This window comes from Typopeltis vanoorti, chromosome 19, assembly GCF_054136105.1.
Source record: "Typopeltis vanoorti isolate ZY-2024b chromosome 19, IOZ_Tvanoo_1.0, whole genome shotgun sequence".
In the NCBI taxonomy this organism is placed as follows: domain Eukaryota; kingdom Metazoa; phylum Arthropoda; class Arachnida; order Uropygi; family Thelyphonidae; genus Typopeltis; species Typopeltis vanoorti.
This window is the reverse complement of record NC_143567.1, coordinates 81,383,727-81,404,785: the sequence shown is the minus strand read 5'-3', so window position 1 is coordinate 81,404,785 and position 21,059 is coordinate 81,383,727. Positions and strand designations below refer to the sequence as shown.

The 21,059-nt window shown below is 34.8% G+C and overlaps 1 protein-coding gene across 1 annotated transcript in view; it reads right to left on the bottom strand.

The window, feature by feature from the left end:
• Window positions 1–19,842, bottom strand: part of LOC150096289 (small ribosomal subunit protein RACK1-like) — a 68,218-nt gene extending 48,376 nt beyond the window's left edge. The window contains exon 1 of the mRNA XM_090408819.1: window positions 19,631–19,842. Within this exon, the coding sequence (XP_090264945.1) occupies window positions 19,631–19,739 (109 nt within the window). The 5' untranslated portion in view covers window positions 19,740–19,842. The remainder of the gene's footprint in view (window positions 1–19,630) is intronic.
• Between the last annotated feature and the right edge of the window lie 1,217 nt (window positions 19,843–21,059).

Below are 21,059 nucleotides of genomic sequence, written 5' to 3'. Positions count from 1 at the left end.
TACTTATTTAGTATGAGTTTTACAGTAGGTCAAGTTCCAAAGCACTGAACAAAGGCAAGATTGTACCACTTCATAAAGGAGCAGACAGAACTCCAGCTTCAAGTTATAGGCCGCTCTGTAAGGTGTTATGTTGGAAAGGTTAGTGAGAACCATGATTCATAATTGAATTGACAACAGTGGTATTCTCTTTGATGATGGACAGCATGGATTTTCTAAAGAAAGATCGGGTTTTAGTAATCTGTTTATTATAAGGTTACGGGTGCATGTAAAGTAGATTAGTGCACTGGATCAGAGATTGGCTCACTGATGGATATCAACAAATTGATTATGAGGGAGAAATATCCCAGAAGAGGAAAGTCATTAGTAATGTGCCTGCAGTGTTTGTCTTAGCGTCATGCTTTTTAACCTGTATGCTGATAACACTGGGGAAGGTTTGAATGGAAATATTCAGTGTTTGCAAATGATGCAAAGTTGGGAAGAACAATGAGAATTAGAGCAGACGTAGCTTTAAGGGTTTAAAATTTGGAAAACAAAGATCGGATGTAGAGTACACTTAGTGTTGGATATATTGGATAAGATGTAAGAAATAAGAGACCTGGATGTGATGGATAGGGGTCTAAAATTTAAAGGATACATTTCTAAAATTGTGAATAGAGCACAACAAATTCTGGTAAAGATGTGGAGGACACCTGTGGAAATAAGATTCTGTTTCCATTGTGTAAGACCTTGATTAGGCCACATATACTGTACACAGATTTGACCATCTGGTTTCCAAAAGGATGAAGAAGTATCAAGAAGCATCCACAAGCAATTCGCTTCTGGTCTCTGGAATGTTGAGAATGAGGAAAGGTTGGGAAGATGCAATTAACAGTCTACTGGATAGGAGGAGGGATGATATGGCATGTATAAATTGGTTAGAAGTTACTATCAAATTAACTTTTGAGGTTTTTCATGGAAAGTTGGGAGAGGAAAGAACAAGAAGTCAATCCCAGAGGCCGTATTAAGGAGGATGTGAACAAAGACATGAGAAATAGTTTTTTTCCCCCATGGAAGTGGTGAATGATTGGAATGCATTGCCTGAGTGTGTGGTGTCGGCAGAGAATGTGAATGCATTTAGACTATGGTATGATGAGCCGTGTGCATGGCAGAGTGTGTGTGTTGGGGGGTTCCCACAATAAGTCTGACTCCATGGAGGTCTGAACACAAAAACATCAAATTCCTGACATTTATCCTCAAGGGGTGTACAGGATATGATAGTACAACATGAAAAATTTACATCATTACTAACTTCCTACCTACAATTTTCTGCCAAATCAATCTGTTACCTGTCAACGCTATAACATTGTCAGATCTTATATTTCTATCTTCTAAGGAACTTTTTACCATATCAATCCACCTATATCTGGGTCTTTTTCCTGTCAACCTGGAAGAGAACACTTGTTTTGCTAATCTTTCCTCTCCCATTCTATTTAAGTGACCACCTGAGATTAGCTCTGCTAACAATGTCGTTCTTTCCTAATATCCTCGTTTTTAATATGATATTGCCATTGATGCCATCTGTTAATGCCCCTAATCTTTCTCAGGACTCTCTCGTATCTGCAGTCTCTAGTCTTTGGTCAAGTATTTTACTTCTGACCCAGCTCTAGGATCCATAAGTTAAAATTGGTTTGAACACACTGACTTGTATACAGCTAATTTAGTGTTCCGACTAATTTCTCTCTTATTCCATAAATTTATTCAGTTGACTTCCTACCATACCAGCTTTGTTGATTCTGTTGTCTATTTCCATATTTAATTTACCATCTTCACTAAAAATCATGCCTAAGTAGCTGAAATGTTTTACTTGTTCTATAGGTTTTCCATTCACAATGCAGCTGATATTTTCATTACCTTTGTCTTGTTATTGCTGATCTTCATACCATATCTATCACAACAGTTATTCAATTTAATCAGGGAATCTTGCAGACTTGTAGCGGATTTATTTAGAAGTATAACATCAACTGCATAAAGCAAGAAACTGACATTAACAACTCCAATTTTGATATCAGGTTTAATACCACTTTCCTTCACAATGTAATCCATATAGATAATGAATAACAGAGGTGATAATGTATATCCTTGTCTGACACCAGATTTAACATTAAACCATCTCCCTGTATTTCCTTCAATTCTAACTGCTGACTTACAACTCAAATAAAGACTAACTTTGCATGATATAATGTCCCATTGACACCATATAACTGTAATGTATTGAATAGCTTCTCTCTTGGCACCTTGTCATATGCCTTTTCCAGATCTACAAAACTTAAATACAGATCTTTGTTATATTCCCATGACTTCTCAACTATTTAACGTAAAGTGAATATCTGATCATGACAGCCTCTATTTGGCCTGAATCCAGATTGTTCCTCACCAAGCTTCCCTTCCACAATACTTCTCAACTGTTTCTCAAGTATACTGGCATAAATCTTACCAGGAGCACTCAGTAGAGAAATACCTCTAATTCTCACAATCAGTTTTATTTCCCTTTCTATATTGGTACTATGAGAGCTCTACTCCAATCATCTGGAATTCGTCCTTCTGTCCAGGCCCTCTGAACTATGCAGTGTAGCCAATGTAAAGCTTTTATACGTCCATACTTGAGCATTTCTGGTCTAATATCATCTACTCCAGCTGCCTTTCCACATTTCAGACTTTTGATGGCTTTTTTCTACCTCAAGTATGGATATGTATTTCTGATTGCATGCTTGGTCAGTGTTTTTTTTTTTTTTTTTTTTATCACTGTGCTGTCATCACTGCTAGTTTCATTAGGAAGTTTTTGAAGTAATTACTCCATACTTGAAGAATATCTCTTTTCTCCAGTTTTCATATCACCTTTATGATCTCTAATTCCTTTTACAGCACTTATCTTGCCACCTTCTTGATATTTATTTTCTATGTTCTTACCAAAGGCTTCCCATGACTTTTGTTTAGCTAGTTTTACACAGCGTTTAGCTTTCTTACATTTGTCTCTGTATTCTCTAAGAGCATAAAAGCTCTCTGTATTCTCTAAGAACATAAAAACAAAATATACAAAAAATAAATTAACATGAATGAGCAGTTTATGAGAAGTATTATTATAATGACCCAGAACAGTGTGGAGCATGTCTTTTTTCCAGTACTCAAGTTCCACATGTAATAGATTAAAGGAAAGCAGAATGGATATCATGGGCTATGCTTATCCACACTGTGGGAAGCAATATTTCATAACACTGGCTGGTTGTTTTAACAGCTTTTTTTCTGCTATACAACTTGAAATACAATATCCTTCTATTAGTTGTGCTTGTAGTTGTTCAAGAGATGTTGAGAAAAAAAATTTATGAATAAAAAACATTTAAAATGAAATAAGTAATCAGTATTTAATTCTTATCAAAATATATGCTTCTTTAAATCATCTACCAAAAACTGTCAATAAATCCAAGTAGTGACTTCAAAAACCAGCAATTGCATCACCTTTACACATAAGATTTCCTATTGGTCAATGTAAATCAGACCAAATGACAACTATCTTGATTTTTAGAAAGAAATTGCATGATAAAAGATAGGACCACTAAGATCTTTCTTTTATCATGCAATTACCCTATATGACTTTTAATCCCAGTCATTTAACAGATTAAATGCAATGGAGATACTTTCAAGACCAAGACAAACTGTTTTACTGGGAATTATAATACTATATAAAAAACTCAATCTTACCTTTTCTGCTTTATACATTATGCAGAGAGAGGAAAAAAGGCATCTATAGCAGTTTAGCATACTGAGGCAATCTAATGGGATGTCAACCACTGTATACAAGAAGCCAGTCATGGAAATAGTTTACATGCAAACTTGTATGTTCACATATTATATCGACTTCTAAATGTGACATCACATCTAGCAATAAATTTCTTTGTTAGTTGATATACTGCAATTTGATTTTTCAAACTGATACAACTTGTTGGAACGTATTTCCTAGTTTTGAATCTGCCATCTTGTTGTAAAGTTGTTCTTAATAAAATCAATTAATTGCTGGTTGATTACTGCTACAAAGGGGTCTATCTTATTTTATTTCTATATCTTATTTTTTTCTTCTATCCTATCTTATTACTTTATCATACAGTAATTTACTGTTTCGCGATTCTATCACTTTGCTTGATTAAAACCTTACACATTCAAATCCTACCTGCTGCACCATTGTTATAAAAGGCTTCTTTCTTATTTATTATCATTTTATTATTACTAGCATTGCAAATGTCAATTCTCACATATATGTCTCTATGTTAAGTAGACTTGCGCTGTAGTTATGCGTTCCACATTAGTAATAACAAACTAAGCCTTATGTCGCGTTTCTTTTATGATTTTCTTACTTAACTTAATCTTCAGGGCCACCAGAAGATTATCCGTTCCCTGAATCCTATATATTATCCTTGATACTCAAACAAATTTATTTTTCGCTGCACCAGTTTGAACATTAAAGTTAGGAATAGACTCTAGCTTTAGGATAACTACAGAATCACAGGTGTTACTAGCAATATATTTAAACTTCTAGAGACTTGGAATCTCTGGTATAATCTTATTCTTGTTTGCAGTCGTGCCCTTACTTTTACTTGGGGTATTCCCGCCCACTCACACTTACTCAGGTTTGAATTTTATGAAGAGTCAGTCAACATGATCAGATACACATACATTTAAAGAATCAAACATTTATTTAAAACCAATTGAAAATACTACACAAATTAAATTAATTATTAAGTTCTAAGGCTAAAACACTATCTCTCATTTACTCTTTCAGATATTAATTTCAATGTTCTACCTTAAATATCAGCAATTCTATGTCTTAATGCTTCAGTACACAATATTACATAATACACTTGCGATTACAATCCAATATTGACACTAATCTCAGAATATGAGCAAAATTCCAATATCTCAATGACTCAGAACTCATTACACTTAAAGTTTGCAATTTACTTTATACATTAAATTCAATTTATCAGCAAAACTCAGTACCTCATTAATTCAGTATACGTTACATTAAAGTTTACAATTCATTTTTCTCATTAAGGCACTTTAACACACTTTTCGATTCTCTTAGAACAATCAATACAAAATCTCTATCGATTTAAAAGTTCCAAAAGTTCATCTCAGGAAAAACGTAATCATTTATATTCAGATCTAAGCCCTTTCACTCTTTCCTACTTATCTAATTCCTTTGTCCTTTGTTTCCGAATCTGGATTTCTCGATACGAATGCCTCGTGGTTCACACGTGCTCGCTAGTTCCTGCCTAGATTTTTTGTAGTATGGGCTTCTACTACGGCCAACGATTTTGTCTTGCTGACTCTACAACGATGCCATTGTTGGAACTTCCCGAAGGTCAGCTCTTAAAAATAAAAGCTGAACCACGGTGAACGCTTGTAGCACACAGGGAGAATACCGGAGCGAACAATATGGGGGGGGATTTCCTTCCGTGTTACGGGTTATATACCATCTTCAAGAGCGCCACCTTTTCGCATTTGAAACTTTCCACTGCTTCACCCATTGGTCTCTCTTAGGGTGACTAGACCGATGACCGATTTACATACGGGACTTTTTTTGGTTCAGGGAACGTATGAGTCAGCGTTCTTTCCAAGATATAGTGCCCTCAGGTATTTTCCTGACCTTACTGCATTTAGGGTGATCTTTACCCTATATCGTTGAAATAATTCGCACTTTCTTTACATTATTTTGTTAATAATTCTCTCTTATTCTGCCCTATATTTTTTTTCTAGACACCCAGGTATACGTTTCAAAATTCACAAAATCATTATACAGAAGGTGGTTACAAATAAAAAACACATTTTTCCTGCTAAAGAATAAGTATGTAATTTTAGTTTTATGTGAAATTGTTAGAGTCTGGAATGGTGACATCAGAAAATTCTGAAGCCGCCGATTTCAGATCTAACATTACTATTCAACATAAGGGGAAAATTTATATTTATACTGCGCCACCCTATATTTAGATTAGCTTATGTAAAATAGTAGAATAAATCTTCAATTAATTTAGCAGTCTCATTAATCATATAGGCCGAATTTAATATTTTACACTTAAGGTTCCTGCAAGATCCGAACTTTTTTTATGAACGGTGCAATGAAAAAGAATCAGGCACACACACAATATTGAAGTTAATATAACAAAACATTTAATACAAGGTTATATGACAAGTACATAAAATTATAATTCCGAAAATAAGATAATACAATTAACTTAGTTATTCAGATCAAAGCATTCACATAGAATCTAACATCATATCTTCAGTTACTAAATTCATAGTTCTCCTAATAATAAAAATTGTTCGTACAGTTCAAAACTTCAGAATTTCTTGGTAAATAAATTTACTAGTATCACTCAGTTGCATTCTATAATTTAACACTTAGTCAGCAAGCACTTATTGAATTATTAATGGCGGCAGTCATTAATTCAAGGGGAATTACTTTTAAACTTCTGACTTGGCCAAACTCAGCAAAACGCCACAATAAATGTTAGGATATTCGAGACAGAGATATCACTTAAACCTTCTGATTTTATTCTCAGCCGCCTATAAGTTTTCTCCTTGTCTCCGTAGTGTTCTGAATGCTCCTGCCCTTGAGTGTCCTCCTTTACTCTCACCTTCCGTTCATATACATTCCTTCTTCCCGCCTAAACCTGTTCATTTGTCCAACTCATATTAATTCCTTACTTCCAATTACCGCAGCTTGCGCTTTCTAATTTATTTCTGTCTCCATGGCAACGATAAAAACAAAACATAAACATAAGCATTACATAAGATTATACCTTTACACTCAGTAATGAAATATAATAATAAAAATATTAGTTACTTCATTTTTCCTTCACTTTCATTTACAATTATAATAAATAAAACATATGTTACAGTTTAGTGTCAATATTGGATTGTAATCGCAAGTGTATTATGTAATATTGTGTACTGAAGCATTAAGACATAGAATTGCTGATATTTAAGGTAGAACATTGAAATTAATGTCTGAAAGAGTAAATGAGAGATAGTGTTTTAGCCTTAGAACTTAATAATTAATTTAATTTGTGTAGTATTTTCAATTGGTTTTAAATAAGGCACATAAAAGTTACATACATAGAATATCTTATAATATTATTGAAGGACAAAGTAATGGCATTCACTAGAGTCCTTCCATTATCATGACATATCTTAAAATTATATAATTAAATAATAACTGATAAAATTCAAGGAAAATACATGAATAATAAATCTTAAGCAAAAGACTAACAAATAATATATAACAAGTCTTGCTTAGGATATGGTAGATCAGTGCTTCCCAAACTTCTGGATGTCAGGGCCCCCTTTGCAAAAATTAAAATATTTCACGCCCCCCCCTCGAAAAAAAATCGTAATAGAGAGATATATTATTATAATATTTATTGTATTTATATTCAATACAAAACATACACAGCGAATATTGCAAAAATCAAATACATATATTACATTTTTTGCCTCTTACCATTTGGTTCTGAAGACGATGCGGGCTGTTCTGGTAAAATATGAAATACTGTCCTTTTTTTTTTTTTTTTGAGTCTGTTTCTGCTTCTTCTGATTGTTCGCAGGATTTTTTATTAGCCACTTATCCATCTCAGGGTTAAAGTTTTTAACGTAGAATATATCAAATAATATCACCACTTACCGATACTGGCACACCACAGACTGATAACATGAAATTAGTGAATATTACCTGAATAAGGGAATCCCCGGACCAGGAACATTTTTCACTTTTGTGACTTTTCTCCCTTTACGGTAATTAAGCCTAACGCGAAACAGACAGCAAAGGCAATTATTAAAATGTGCGTATGATTGGTGCGGTATTAACAAAAGATCGCACAACCGAAATATAACAGAATAGCTGACAATTGAGTTGAAATGTTAACTCTCTTCAACCGAATTCCATATGTGAAACTGCCATAACATTCATTATATATATATATATATATTACTTAGTTTTAACACTTTTACGAATTTTAACACGTTCCGTTGAATTTTATTGCTGCCTTGGGAAATCGAACTCACACACATCTAATTAATAACAATAGTTTTTAGTTAGATACTGTGTTTGCCCATGCAACATATGTTTTGTTTCAGTCTATATAGCATAGTTTCTGCATGAGGAGACATGTGATGATTCATTAATTAGTGTGTTTTTATCCCGGTTGTCTCTAATTGCACTAGTTGTTGAGAAATATATTACACAGACTGCTCACACCTTATTCAGTGGCATAATAAAAGTACTTGATTTTATTGCCTCTGCAGTATAGTGGCTGTTAGGAAGGGGTGTTGTTTACCACTGCAAGCGATTTACTATCTCCCCACATGAACTTGTTTAAGCTTTTCTTCATGTGTGAAGTATATGCGAAACTTTTATTGGTAACAGAAAACTAGCTCGGATGACAGTGATAATATAAAACGAGTTTTGATATGTATATAAAGTCAATATCAACAGTCCCTGATTACGAATGCATGATGAAAGGGACAAGAAGATTTGGAGCTTCCCTGGAGAGCATTCGAAGTAAATACAATTAACCACTGCTTTGAAATGAAACATATGAATAAGCAATATTTACTAATATTCATTAAGTGCCAAAATACGCAGGAAGCAAAGTTTGTGAACCAACACCAATGTGTGAATTTTTCTATTAAAATATAAAAAATAACAAAAAAAGAAATAATAAATAATAAAAGTTAAATACGTTTCTTATAAAATAAAAAAAATCTACTTAGTCTTAAAACATTTTAAATTTGTTTTCATTATTTCACAGCCCCCCCTCAACAAAACCTACGGCCCCCAAGGGGGCCGCGGCCCACAGTTTGGGAAGCGCTGTGGTAGATTAGGTTAAATGTGAATGAAGAATAAAAACATACAAAATAATTCATCCACAGTTTAACAAACTCTTGTTTCAAACTGAAACAAGAATTTTATTTTTTTACAACTTTTTTTCAATATTCTGATTGCAGAAATTCTGTTTTCCAATGCTTGCAATGAAAATATTAAGATTTATGAAAAAATGTTTGACATAATTTGAACATTACTCCCTACCATTCTTTCACTGCAAAATATGAATACAGGCTTATGTCTAGGTTGCAAAGCTTACAGCAAATTGATGCTGCATGGGCCCAGGTTAAGTCTGTTGATATTCCTTTTAAAAAAAAATAAAATAAAATAAAGGAATCAAGAATATCAGCAACATTTACAACACACCGCACTATACTTTTGGTCTGCTAATGACGTGTTCTCTGGCCAGCCTGTCTGTTTTGTAGGAGGAAATACTCGACTTTATGAGCTAATGATTCATTACATTACTGATTTCAAGCTTTCAACTTTAGCTTAAACATGCAGTAGATGAATTTTTAATAAAGGATGCTCATTTCAGTAATAATATCCAGTGCTTAGCTACTATAAAATATATCTTGAAAATGTCTGAAACATTAATTCAAAATTTATGTTCACTCTGAAGTATTGAACCCCACCCTCACACACCATGTAGAGGAATTGTGTATATTTCAGCTGGTCTATTACTTCATTTTATCATATTTAAAAAAAAAAAAAAAAAGTCCTGCTGTCTGCTGAAAAATGTGTTTCTAACTGTTTTAATGAATAGAAACCAATGAAAATCCATCCCCAAAAAGAATACACTAGTGGCCAAAATTGTGGAAACCTTTTGGAAAAAGTCTATTTCTGAGGTTTGATGGCTCATAACATCACTTTTTTTTTTGGAGTAATACCATAAAAATATATATCAATGGAAAGATAATTTAATCAAGAATGCAATGCAATAACTTTTATGAAGGATTTTTTTTTATTAGAACAGCAGTTATAAAGAAGAAAAGTGAAACACATAGAAAAAATACTTAGTTGGGTAACCTTTAGCATTAATTAGCCTTACAACGCCTTCCCATGCAGTGAACCAAGATTTTTAGTTCTGCAGCTGTAATAACGTGAAAACAAGATTAAATTATTGCTTCTATTAATTGGGTTTTATTGATCAGTTGCTTCTGACTAACAAGTTTCTTAAGCCGGCTCCACAGATTTTCGATTGGGTTAAGATCTGGGCTATTCCCAGGCCATTCCAACAGTGGAATATGATTATCTCGAAACTACTTTTTGCACACAGCAGCAACATGACATGGAGCTGAATCCTGTTGAAATATAAATGCTTCATTATCTTGGAAAAGATCACGTGCAGAAGGCTTCAGTTTGGGCTCAAGTATTTCATTTATGTATTTTTGGGCATTATATTCCCATTAATCATGCAAATTCTGCCCACACCTTTTGATGTCATACAACCCCAGATCATAACACTAAGTGGGTGTTTCACGGTAGGTGTAATGTAATCAGGATGCAAATCTTCTCCGATTCTTCTCATTACATATTTTATGCCATCACTACCAAACAGGGGAGATTTTGGTCTCATCACTCCAAATAACACTGTCCCATTGTTTCGCTGTCCAGCTAACTTGGGTTTTAGCCCAGTTTAATCTTTTCAACCTTTGTTTGAGAGATAAAAATGGCTTTTTTTGTGGAATTCTAGCATTTAGACCAAATTCCTGCAGTCCTTGCACCCAACACATTGTATTGCACCATTTCATCTTGTATACACCCAGATGATTTTCTTCTGTCACATAGGCACAGTCTCAGTTCTTCTATCATCACTTGCTGTTGTGCACCTTTTCCAGTCTGGTTTTGTAGTGACTGAGTCTCCTTATACCTCTTCAAAAATTTAGAAATGCCACCTTTGGTTAAGTTTCTACCAATTTTTCTTCTAATTTCTTCATAACTGTAGCCTTGTTCATTTAATAGTACTATTTTACATCGCTTTCTGGGTGACCAGTCAACTCTTTGCACCATTTCTTTAATTTTCTTATGTTTTACAAGCTCACTAAATGAAAGAACACACACACACACAAAAAAAACCCAACTTGATAGCAATCACATAACACGCTAACAAATGTCCTCCTTTCAGCTCCAATACATGACATCAATAGCTGAATCCTACTGTGACCTTACTGGCTCATTGCCAAAACAAGATGACACCTGATTGGCTCTCTAAACACTCATGCTCAATGGCTACATTCAAATGAAGAAAAGCTACTTCATATCAACCTAAGCAAGTTGTGCTTCTTTTTTTCTCGTTATTTGGCTATAACTTTTCATAGAATTCAGATAATTGAACAAACTTTGTTCCATTATATTCTTGATTAAATTATCTTTCCATTGATATATAATTTTATGGTATTACACCAAAAAAAAAAGGTGTTATGAGCTATCAAACCTCAAAAATACACTTTTGCCAAAAGGTTTCCACAATTTTGGCAATTAGTGTACATTGACTAAACTAAAAATTATTTAATGAAACAATTCGTGAACAAACATTATGGTGTGCACTGCAAACCAAAATTGTAAAGAAACACATAACAAATTCCAGCTATGCATTATAACAGTAGTTATCCTTTATATGAACCTGTATATTCAAATGTGCATGTGGTTGATTGTAACTAACACTATTAGGGACCTAAAAAATAATAAATCGAATACAGTTGCTGATAATTTCAGGTTTAAGGCATAAATAGATCATCACTGAGGTTATTAAAGATTAGAACTATGTAGAAGAAAATTAGCAATGTTCATTGAAAGACATCCAAATTTGAAGATACTTCTATGCAGCAACTACAAACTTTGTATCATTCCAAAGAATCCTGTGGCCAGTGTCAATCTATGATTTACAAATTTGAGACAGGAATCAAATCCAGGTTTTTCCAAACAAACCATTTACAATCATTACCAACTGGGATAAGAAAGCTCAGCTGACAATAATGAATAATAACTTATTTAGCTACCAGACCAGTGAATTTGAATTACAACTGGCTGTCTGATAGGTGTGAAAATTGAGATATTTGCCTGTTCAAGTTATGTAGAGCTGGTGAGTTTATTATTATTAGTGCCAACATTATGACTCTTCATGAAAAACAGAACAAGCTAGGTTGCAAATGAATGGGATTTCAGTTTGATGTAGCTAAGTTGTTGGAAGTTTTTCCACTTGGTTATACTATAAATTAAAGATACCAAGAAATTATATACTTGGTTCAATCCTTTACCCAAGCATAAGCAAACAAGTTTGTGCCCGAACTATTTTCAGGAATGGGGCAACTTGTATAAAGAAGCTAGACTTAACATCACTTGTCTTAGTATCCCATAATGCAAACAATGTATAATGCTATGCATTATAGGAAGGGTCACTACTCAGACCGGTTTCTACCTTTATCAAGGTCTCATCAGTGGGAGCCTGATCCAGGTGATACTAACGTTGAGGTAATGCAGACATCACACATAGAAGAATAGAAGCTAGAGGTCTGGGTAGTGTTAGATCGTACTTTGGGGTGTTAATATTACTTAATTCTGAATGTGTCTTATAACTACTTTCTTTGTGGTCAGGGATTGTAGGATTTTCCCTGGGTAACAACCCTAACAAATTTATATTTCTACTGCGCCAGTTAGAGTTATTATACCTTAGATATGTCAGGGGGATCTCATAAAATGTTGCAGTCGTGGCCCCCTTCTCTTTCTATTTTTTATAGAAAGAGAAGGGGGCCACATTTCTTTCCCCTTTATCGCGGTTCGTGGTTTAATGAGTGGCAAATGTCGGTCTCAAACACAAATTTAATACCAGGATTTCAAATGACAAAACAAAGTTTTATTTTACACTAATAAAAATACATTAAACATGAAATAATCAATTCTTCTGTTATCTTAATTAGATTAAGCCACGTTCAAACAATATCACATGAAAATCTCACAAATTAACACATTTATCATTCCCCAAGAAAGGCATGCACTTGGGCAATTAATACAAATTTATCTAGACAAAAAATCTCAGGAAAAAGAGCTAAGGTAACATTTGCATACTAGATTGAGCAAGAATCACTTGACATGGCTCTTCAGATTACCAGTCCAATGTTCCTAAAGTTACTCCAACAAATAAATTAGTTTCAGTTTTCCTTTTAGCAACACTGCTTAACATGTTTTCCTTCAGTGCTCTCACTTGACTTTAGAAAGGACAAAATTGCCTTACCATTTCTGGCTGCTCACTGTTTCACTGAATCACCACGTGCGCATTCTGGTTGGATCCTTGTTCACACTGCAGATTCTTTTCCTTCCCATCTCATGGATTCACGCACATTGAAATTTCGCCGTTAGCTGGGAACATCTAAGGTGCTTGTCTGGGATTTCTGGATCCTTCAAGGGGAAACATCACGGTTCAGGTTTAACTTAGACCCGAGCTTTCCCTTTCTAGTCAGAGATCATCCTCACTTCCTACCTCCTTTTCTTTCCCTCTTTTCTCACCTTGTGTCCCTCACTCTCTGTCTCCCACCTTTTTCTTTCGATCATTCACCCTTTTCTTCCAAGGAGCTTACATTCACGGTCACATCAAATTGCTTCATTGCAAAACCCATGAGAGAGCTCCTCTCAGAGAATTAGCTAATCCTTGCTTATAAGGTTCCAATATGGGCTTGTCAAGTCATGCCCTTTAGGCTCTTAGTCATCACGTTTTCTTTGTTTGCCGATTTATTTCAATTTATACACATTTTCCTTCATTAAAATCACTCATTAAATATTTCACAATATTTCCCTTTCAATAAGTAAATGGATGTACACTTAATAATTAGATACACACTCAATACACAATTATATGATACACTTTACTTTATCCCCCCCCCCCTTCCTTATTTCTTTCCAATACAATTTTGACCAGCAGTACAGGTATTTTCTCTGGTTTAAAGCTCCTTTCATTGTTAGATCACGAATGAGTGTCTGTCTAGTAAAGGCAGGCCTCATTCACGATCTAACAGTAGTGACCCTTCCCATAATGCATCGCATTATACACGTCTGCAAGGAGATGTGCTTTGCATTATGGGATACCAAGGCAAGTGATGTGAAGTCTTAGCTTCTTTATGTGAATTGGCCCAGTCCTGAAAATAGTTCAGACGCAAGCTTGTTTACTTACACTTGGATAAAGGATTAAACCAAGTATATAATTTCTTGATATCTTTAATTTATGATGTAGCTAAGTGTTAAGGTTTTTTAACTATGGAATCCATCGATGAGAGGATGCATACTCTACTGGTGGAACTGTGGTAGAGGGAGAAACTTCCATGATGAGGGAAATTTTTTCACTAAATTCCAATCTACAATTTCTTGATATGACAAAGAACTATCATTAATGAAAAATGTTACTGGTAGTTCTCTGTCACATCTAGACTAAGCTTGACTGTTTTTTTCCCCTTCAGCTCACCCCCCACCCACTTCCAAAAATACCTCCAGACACATACATATTTAAAAAATATGTACAAAATGAACCAATATAATTTCGTTCATTATTCTTTATGGATCTTTTACTGTCAATCTGTATGATAATTAGCCAATGAAAATAAGATATATTTCTTGAGTGAATCACACTCAAGTTTCATAAAACTTAGCCAATGCATATTTCACAGTGAAACTAACAGTTCAGTATGGAACAAATAAGCGATTCAGAGAGACAGAATACAATGTAGATACAAATGGTTAACCCAATGATTACCAAAAGACTGCTACAAAATTAATGTGTATATATATATATATTTTTTTTTCTTTTTAATGAAGGATGTCAGTTGTTCGATTTTCTTTAGGGTGGATGTCATGTATTAGAAAGCACTGAATTAACCTGTGAAAGTGCTGCATACCAGAAGAATCTATGGAACATGAGAATCTACCAGATCTTCTAGACAGAGAGACAATCATTCTGATTTAAATTTGGATGGGAGAAACAGGGACTCTGAAAAGGCATTCATATTTAAAACTGCTTCTATGGAAAAGTATACTATATTACATTCGGGCCTTTGTAACTCAGTTGTTATAGACGAAGCCCTTTGGTCGGAAAGACAAGGGTTTGATTTCAGTCAGTAAACTGAGAAATCTTCATTCTGGTCTCTTTTGACAAAAGGTGAGTTACTCGGTCTCATATGGAGGGTAGGGAATTTTTTCACCTGGAAATTTCGTTTTCAATCCCCCAGAACAGGCAAACCAGCCACATGAATGCACGCCAATTAGTCATGAATATTGCCCTTAGGGGATGCAGCAGAAGAGTGACGAGCCAGCTGCATTACCAAATTTTGGTAATGCAGCTGGCTCTGTCTCGAGCTGGTGCTTACCAAATTTCCATAAGGAATTTGGTGAACACCAGCTAGAGACAGAGGTGAAAGTTTATCATTTGTAGCTGACAGGATTAGAAATTGTGCTGGAAAACATTTTTACCCTGTCGAAGAGTTCAAAAATACTAAAAATATGGAACTGGAACTCTGAATTCTACTACAGTATTCTTGGGTGTAAAAGTCAACTATTCTCCACTGAATGTGGAAAAGGTTATAGCCATTTGATGTCATTAAAGCTTCGACAGTGAGCTCCTGTTGCAAGGCTGAAAAAGAACAAATGTCATGTGCTGTTAGTTACAGATGACTATTCCAATTCTCTGATGGGAGTATAATGTCTATTAGAGCTTCGAAATTTAAATCACACTAGAGATTGGTTTTTGATATACACTGGGTGATAGAGTACCGGAAGTTGTGCAGGTAAGATTTCAGAAGGATAAACTCCTTTTCAATAGTGAACTGAATATCATGGAGATACTGTTTATTTCATGTAACAAAATAGTTTATTTTCAAAATGAGGCAAAATGGCAAATACATCATCTATATCACTGGTGTCCAACACATGACTCATGGATCATGGATCAGATATAGCCCGTGAATAATTTTTATAAGGCACGTGTGGAAAGTGAACTAGAACAGCATTTTAAATCTTGTTAATTATTTCAAGAACTGTGCACATTTGATGCTAAACTTAACAGGAGTAAACAAATTTAGAAGATTGCAGTACTCACTGCAACAAGTGTGAGTGATGAAGTTACAAAGGCACGTGTTGGTGCCATGAGTTGCTTTTGTCTCACAACTGCACATATACAGACATGCAAGTGTCAAGCTCCGGTGTGTGAAATGTGTACATGTAGTCAAGTGCAGTCATCATCATCATCATCAAATTCCTGCCATGTACCCTCAAGGGGTGTACAGGATATGACAGTACTACATGAAAAAATTACATCATTACTAACTTCCTATCTACAATTTTCCTCCAAACCAGTCTGTTACTTGTCAAGACTCCAACATTATCAGATCTTATATTTCTATCGTCTAAGGCACTTTGTACCGTATCAATCCACCTATATCTTGGTCTTCCTCTGGGTCGTTTTCCTGCCAACCTGGCAGAGAACACTTGTTTTGCTAATCTTTCCTCTCCCATTCTATTTAAGTCACCATACCATCTGAGATTAGCTCTGCTAACGCATTCCTGGATGCTGACAATGTCAAGTTCTTTCCTAATATCCTCATTTTTAATATGATATTGCCATTGATGCCATCTGTTCACGCCTCTAATCTTTCTCAGGACTCTCATATCTGCGGTCTCTAGTCTTTGGTCAAGTGTTTTACTTCTGACCCAGCTCTCAGATCCATAAGTTAAAACTGGTTTGAACACAGTCTTGTATACAGCTAATTTAGTGTTCCGACTAATTTCTTTCTTATTCCATATGAATTTATTCAATTGACTTCCCACGATACCAGCTTTGCTGATTCTGTTGTCTATTTCTATATTTAGTTTACCATCTTCAGTAAAAATTGTGCCTAAGTAGCTGAAATGTTTTACTTGTTCCACAGGTTCTCCATTCACAACACAGTTGACATTTTCAATGATTCTGCCTATTTTCATCGTCTTTGTCTTTTTATTGCTGACCTTCATACCATATCTATTACAACAGCTATTCAATTTAGTCAGAGAATCTTGCAGACTTGTAGCGGATTTATTTAGAAGTATAACATCATCCGCATAAAGCAAAGAGCTGACATTAACATCTCCAATTTTGATATCAGGTTTAATACCACATTCCTTCATAATGTGATCCATATAGATAATGAATAACAGAGGGGATAATGTACATCCTTGTCTCACACCAGATTTAACATTAAACCATCTTCCTGTACTTCCTTCAATTCTAACTGCTGACTCACAACTCAAATAAAGACTAAGTATTGCTTGATATAATGCCCCATTGACACCATATAACTGCAGCGTATTGAATAGCTTCTCTCTTGGCACCTTGTCATATGCCTTTTCCAAATCGACAAAACTTAAATACAGATCTTTGTTATATTCCCATGCTTTCTCGACTATTTGTCGTAAAGTGAAGATCTGATCCTGACAGCCTCTATTTGGCCTGAATACAGCTTGTTCTTCACCAAGCTTTTCTTCCACAATTCTTCTCAACCGTTTCTCAAGTATACTTGCATAGATCTTGCCAGGAACACTCAGTAGGGAAATACCTCTGTAATTCTCGCATTCAGTTTTATTTCCCTTTTTATATATGGGTACTATGAGAGCTCTACTCCAATCATCGGGAATTCGTCCCTCTGTCCAGGCTTTCTGAACTATGCAGTGCAGCCACTGTAAGACTCTTATACCACCATACTTCAGCATTTCTGGTCGAATATCATCTACTCCTGCTGCCTTTCCACATTTCAAGCCTTTGATGGCTTTTTCTACTTCAAGTATGGATATGTATTCCTGACTGCATGCCTGGTCAGTGTTTTTTATCACTGTGCTGTCATCACTGCTTGTTTCATTTAGCAGTTTTTCAAAGTAATTACTCCATACTTCAAGGATATCTTTTTCTCCTGTTTTCATTTCACCTTTATCATCTCTAATTCCTTTTACAGCACTCTTTCCTCCATTCCTAAGCTTCTTCAACAACCTCCAGAATATCTTACCACCTTCTTGATATTTATTTTCTATATTCTTGCCAAAGTCCTCCCATGACTTTTGTTTAGCTAGTTTTACACACTGTTTAGCTTTCTTACATTTGTCTCTGTATTCTGTAAGAGTAAAAGCTGACTTATTTGCCAGGAACTTTTGATATGCTTTCTTCTTTTCCTTCACTGCCTCTTTAACTTCCTGTGTCCACCAGGGAGTTCTGATTTTTTTATCCTTGCACACAACCTCACCACATGCCTCTCTGGCAGAATCAATCAATGCTTCCTTCAGAGTTTGCCACTGAATCTCCAAGGTTTGATTCCTGTTCTCACTCTTTCATTTTCTTTTCAATAATATTTCTGTATTTTAGTCTACAGTTCACATCTGAGAGCTGCTCAACTTTTATTCGCTTTAAAACTTTCTTACATGTTATTCTTTTCAATATGAAATTCAATTTTATCCTGCTCAAGACTAAATAGTGATCACTTCCAATTTCAAATCCTCTGTACACTCTGGTGTCCTGCACCAGGGAAAAAACATCACTATCAACAATAACATAGTCAATGAGACTTTTCTTATTCCTAGCCTCTTCTCTCCATGTGAATTTGTGCACATTTTTATGTTGGAACATGGTGTTAGTAATAACCAGTCCATGTCCTGAGCAGAAATCCAACAGATATTTGCCATTATTATTCAGTCAAGTGCAGTCATGTATGCTAAATACCTAAGTACATATCAATCTTTTCATATTGTGGAATTCTACTATTCTGATACAACTTGTTCATTGTACTAAATTACAAAATCATCTTTAAAAATGTTCTTAAAGAGGAAAGTTGACACCTGAGTGTTGCATAAACAATGAAAAAGCAGTGTTGTGCTTGGTTGTAAGGAGAATGTCAGTTTTTAAATAATATAATTTAAAATTACACTAATTCCGAGCATATACCATATGATCACCTAAAGGAGAGTTGGAAAACAAGTGTCCCAAGTTATAAAACTAATCAAGTGAAAACCAAACACCTCAGTCAAGAAATTTATCTGCTATAATTGTCGTTAAGTTGTACATTGGATGACGTCAACTTGCAATGAAAATGACTACTTTGTTTGGAACTGTATGATTGGCCACCTAAAGAAAGATTATTAAAAAAATTGACCAGAACTATCACTGTTACAATTATACATATGTTATCACTTAGGACCATGAGATGGCAGCAGCTGTCAGCCTACTCTTTCTTTTCCTGAGTCTTGGTTCACTGACAACTTTGACTCACATCAGGAAAGGATGGAAATGAAAATGTCAAATAATAATTTATATGCTCTCCTATCTTCAAAGGCTAAAAGAGCTCTCACATCCTTACAGGAAAAAAATCGCCTTAGAGGATGTATTTATTTTTTATAAGTCAACAACGTGTTCAGTCCAAAGCACTTAACATTAAACTGACACTAATTGTTATTTGTTCATGGTCTGTGTTTGTCAATATTTTATAAACTCAAGTCTTTCCGGTCGATTTTGACAAAAACATCTGGCTCTACATGGTATGTGATCCTATAACATGTACTACGTTATTTCAAACCCACTGCAGGAATCAAAATACCATCATGCCACCCATAATATTTAAATATTCTTCTGATAAATGTTTTTATCATTCGACACAATAATCTGCAAGTTCAAAATATAATTATAGATTTAATACTAAAATTACTAAAACATCACCTCACCTCTTGAAGAAGACAATATCATGTCAGGAAATTTTGGATTGGTGGCGATTTGCGAAACCCATCCGTTATGACCTCTTAAAGTACCCCTTAATTGAAGTTGCTCAGTCATTTTTTTTTAAATAGTCAAAACGTATAAAGAAGATGCAAATGGATCACGTTCTACAAGCAAACCTAACCGCAAAAGAAAACAAAACGTGATCCCAAAGAACTCCAAATGACGTTGCAGACACTAGCGCCATAGTACGTTTCCACGATGATTAGTGACCAAATGAAAAGTCATAGCCCAAAAATTTAGAACCAATCCCATAAAACTTCCATACAGTGTATTTTAGTGAAGGAACATACTAATTGGAATTTATTAGACAATGAATGTAATTTTTACATAATAATCATTATTTATATCACATTATTATACACTCATTATAACCAGTATAGCATCTTAAGGAAATGGATTTTTGTGAAGGTCTTTAAGTAGGAGATGCCCTAGAACTGCTATAATGAAACTAATAATTAAAATAAATACTGAATAGAATTATTATTATTATTATTATTATTATTATTATTATTATTATTATTATTATTATTATTATTATTAATATTAGCAGGGTTTTTTCTCCCGGAAACTCGGGTTTTTCATCCCGCATACATACAAATCGGCCCTTCAGAACACACGCAATTTATAGACAAAAATCACTAGTTGTGGTAGTGTTGGAGGTGGGCGGTAGATGGCGTTGATTCGTAGTAGAGGTAAGATGTAGAGACAGTTGAAGATGTCCTCCCGCGATGAGTCTTCGGACTCCTTGGAGGTATCAGGAATAATAATAATAATAATAATTATTATTACATTACTACATTGCATGTAATCTCAAAATATGCTGGGAACTACGCCTTAAACTATTGTTTTGTTCATTCCATTTATTCAGCATTCTCTCTGTCTTTCTCTCTCTCTTTGAAAAAAAAAAACGCAATATTTTTTCACAGAGACAGATAACTACAGTCATGCTTGACTTTTGGACATAGAGCTTTGTCATTTTTCTTTCTGTTCTCTCTCTCTCATCATGAAAATTTTTCACCTATTTACAACATCTCTCTCTCTCTCTCTCTCTCTCTCTCTCTCTCTCTATTACACTGATCATTTTACTTCTTACTAAGGTCTACTATATCTGTATATGTTCACTGGACATGCACAGATGCCGTATGGTCACTCCGATGCTCGGTGATACGCGACACCACGCCTTGCCATGTAGTCCTGTTGTTTGCTTTTCTGGAGACTTCAACTCTCTGAAGATTAGTCGCTCCACACACACACACACACACACACACACACACACACACACACACACACACACACACACACACACACACACACACACACACACACACACACACACACACACACACACACACACACACACACACACACACACAC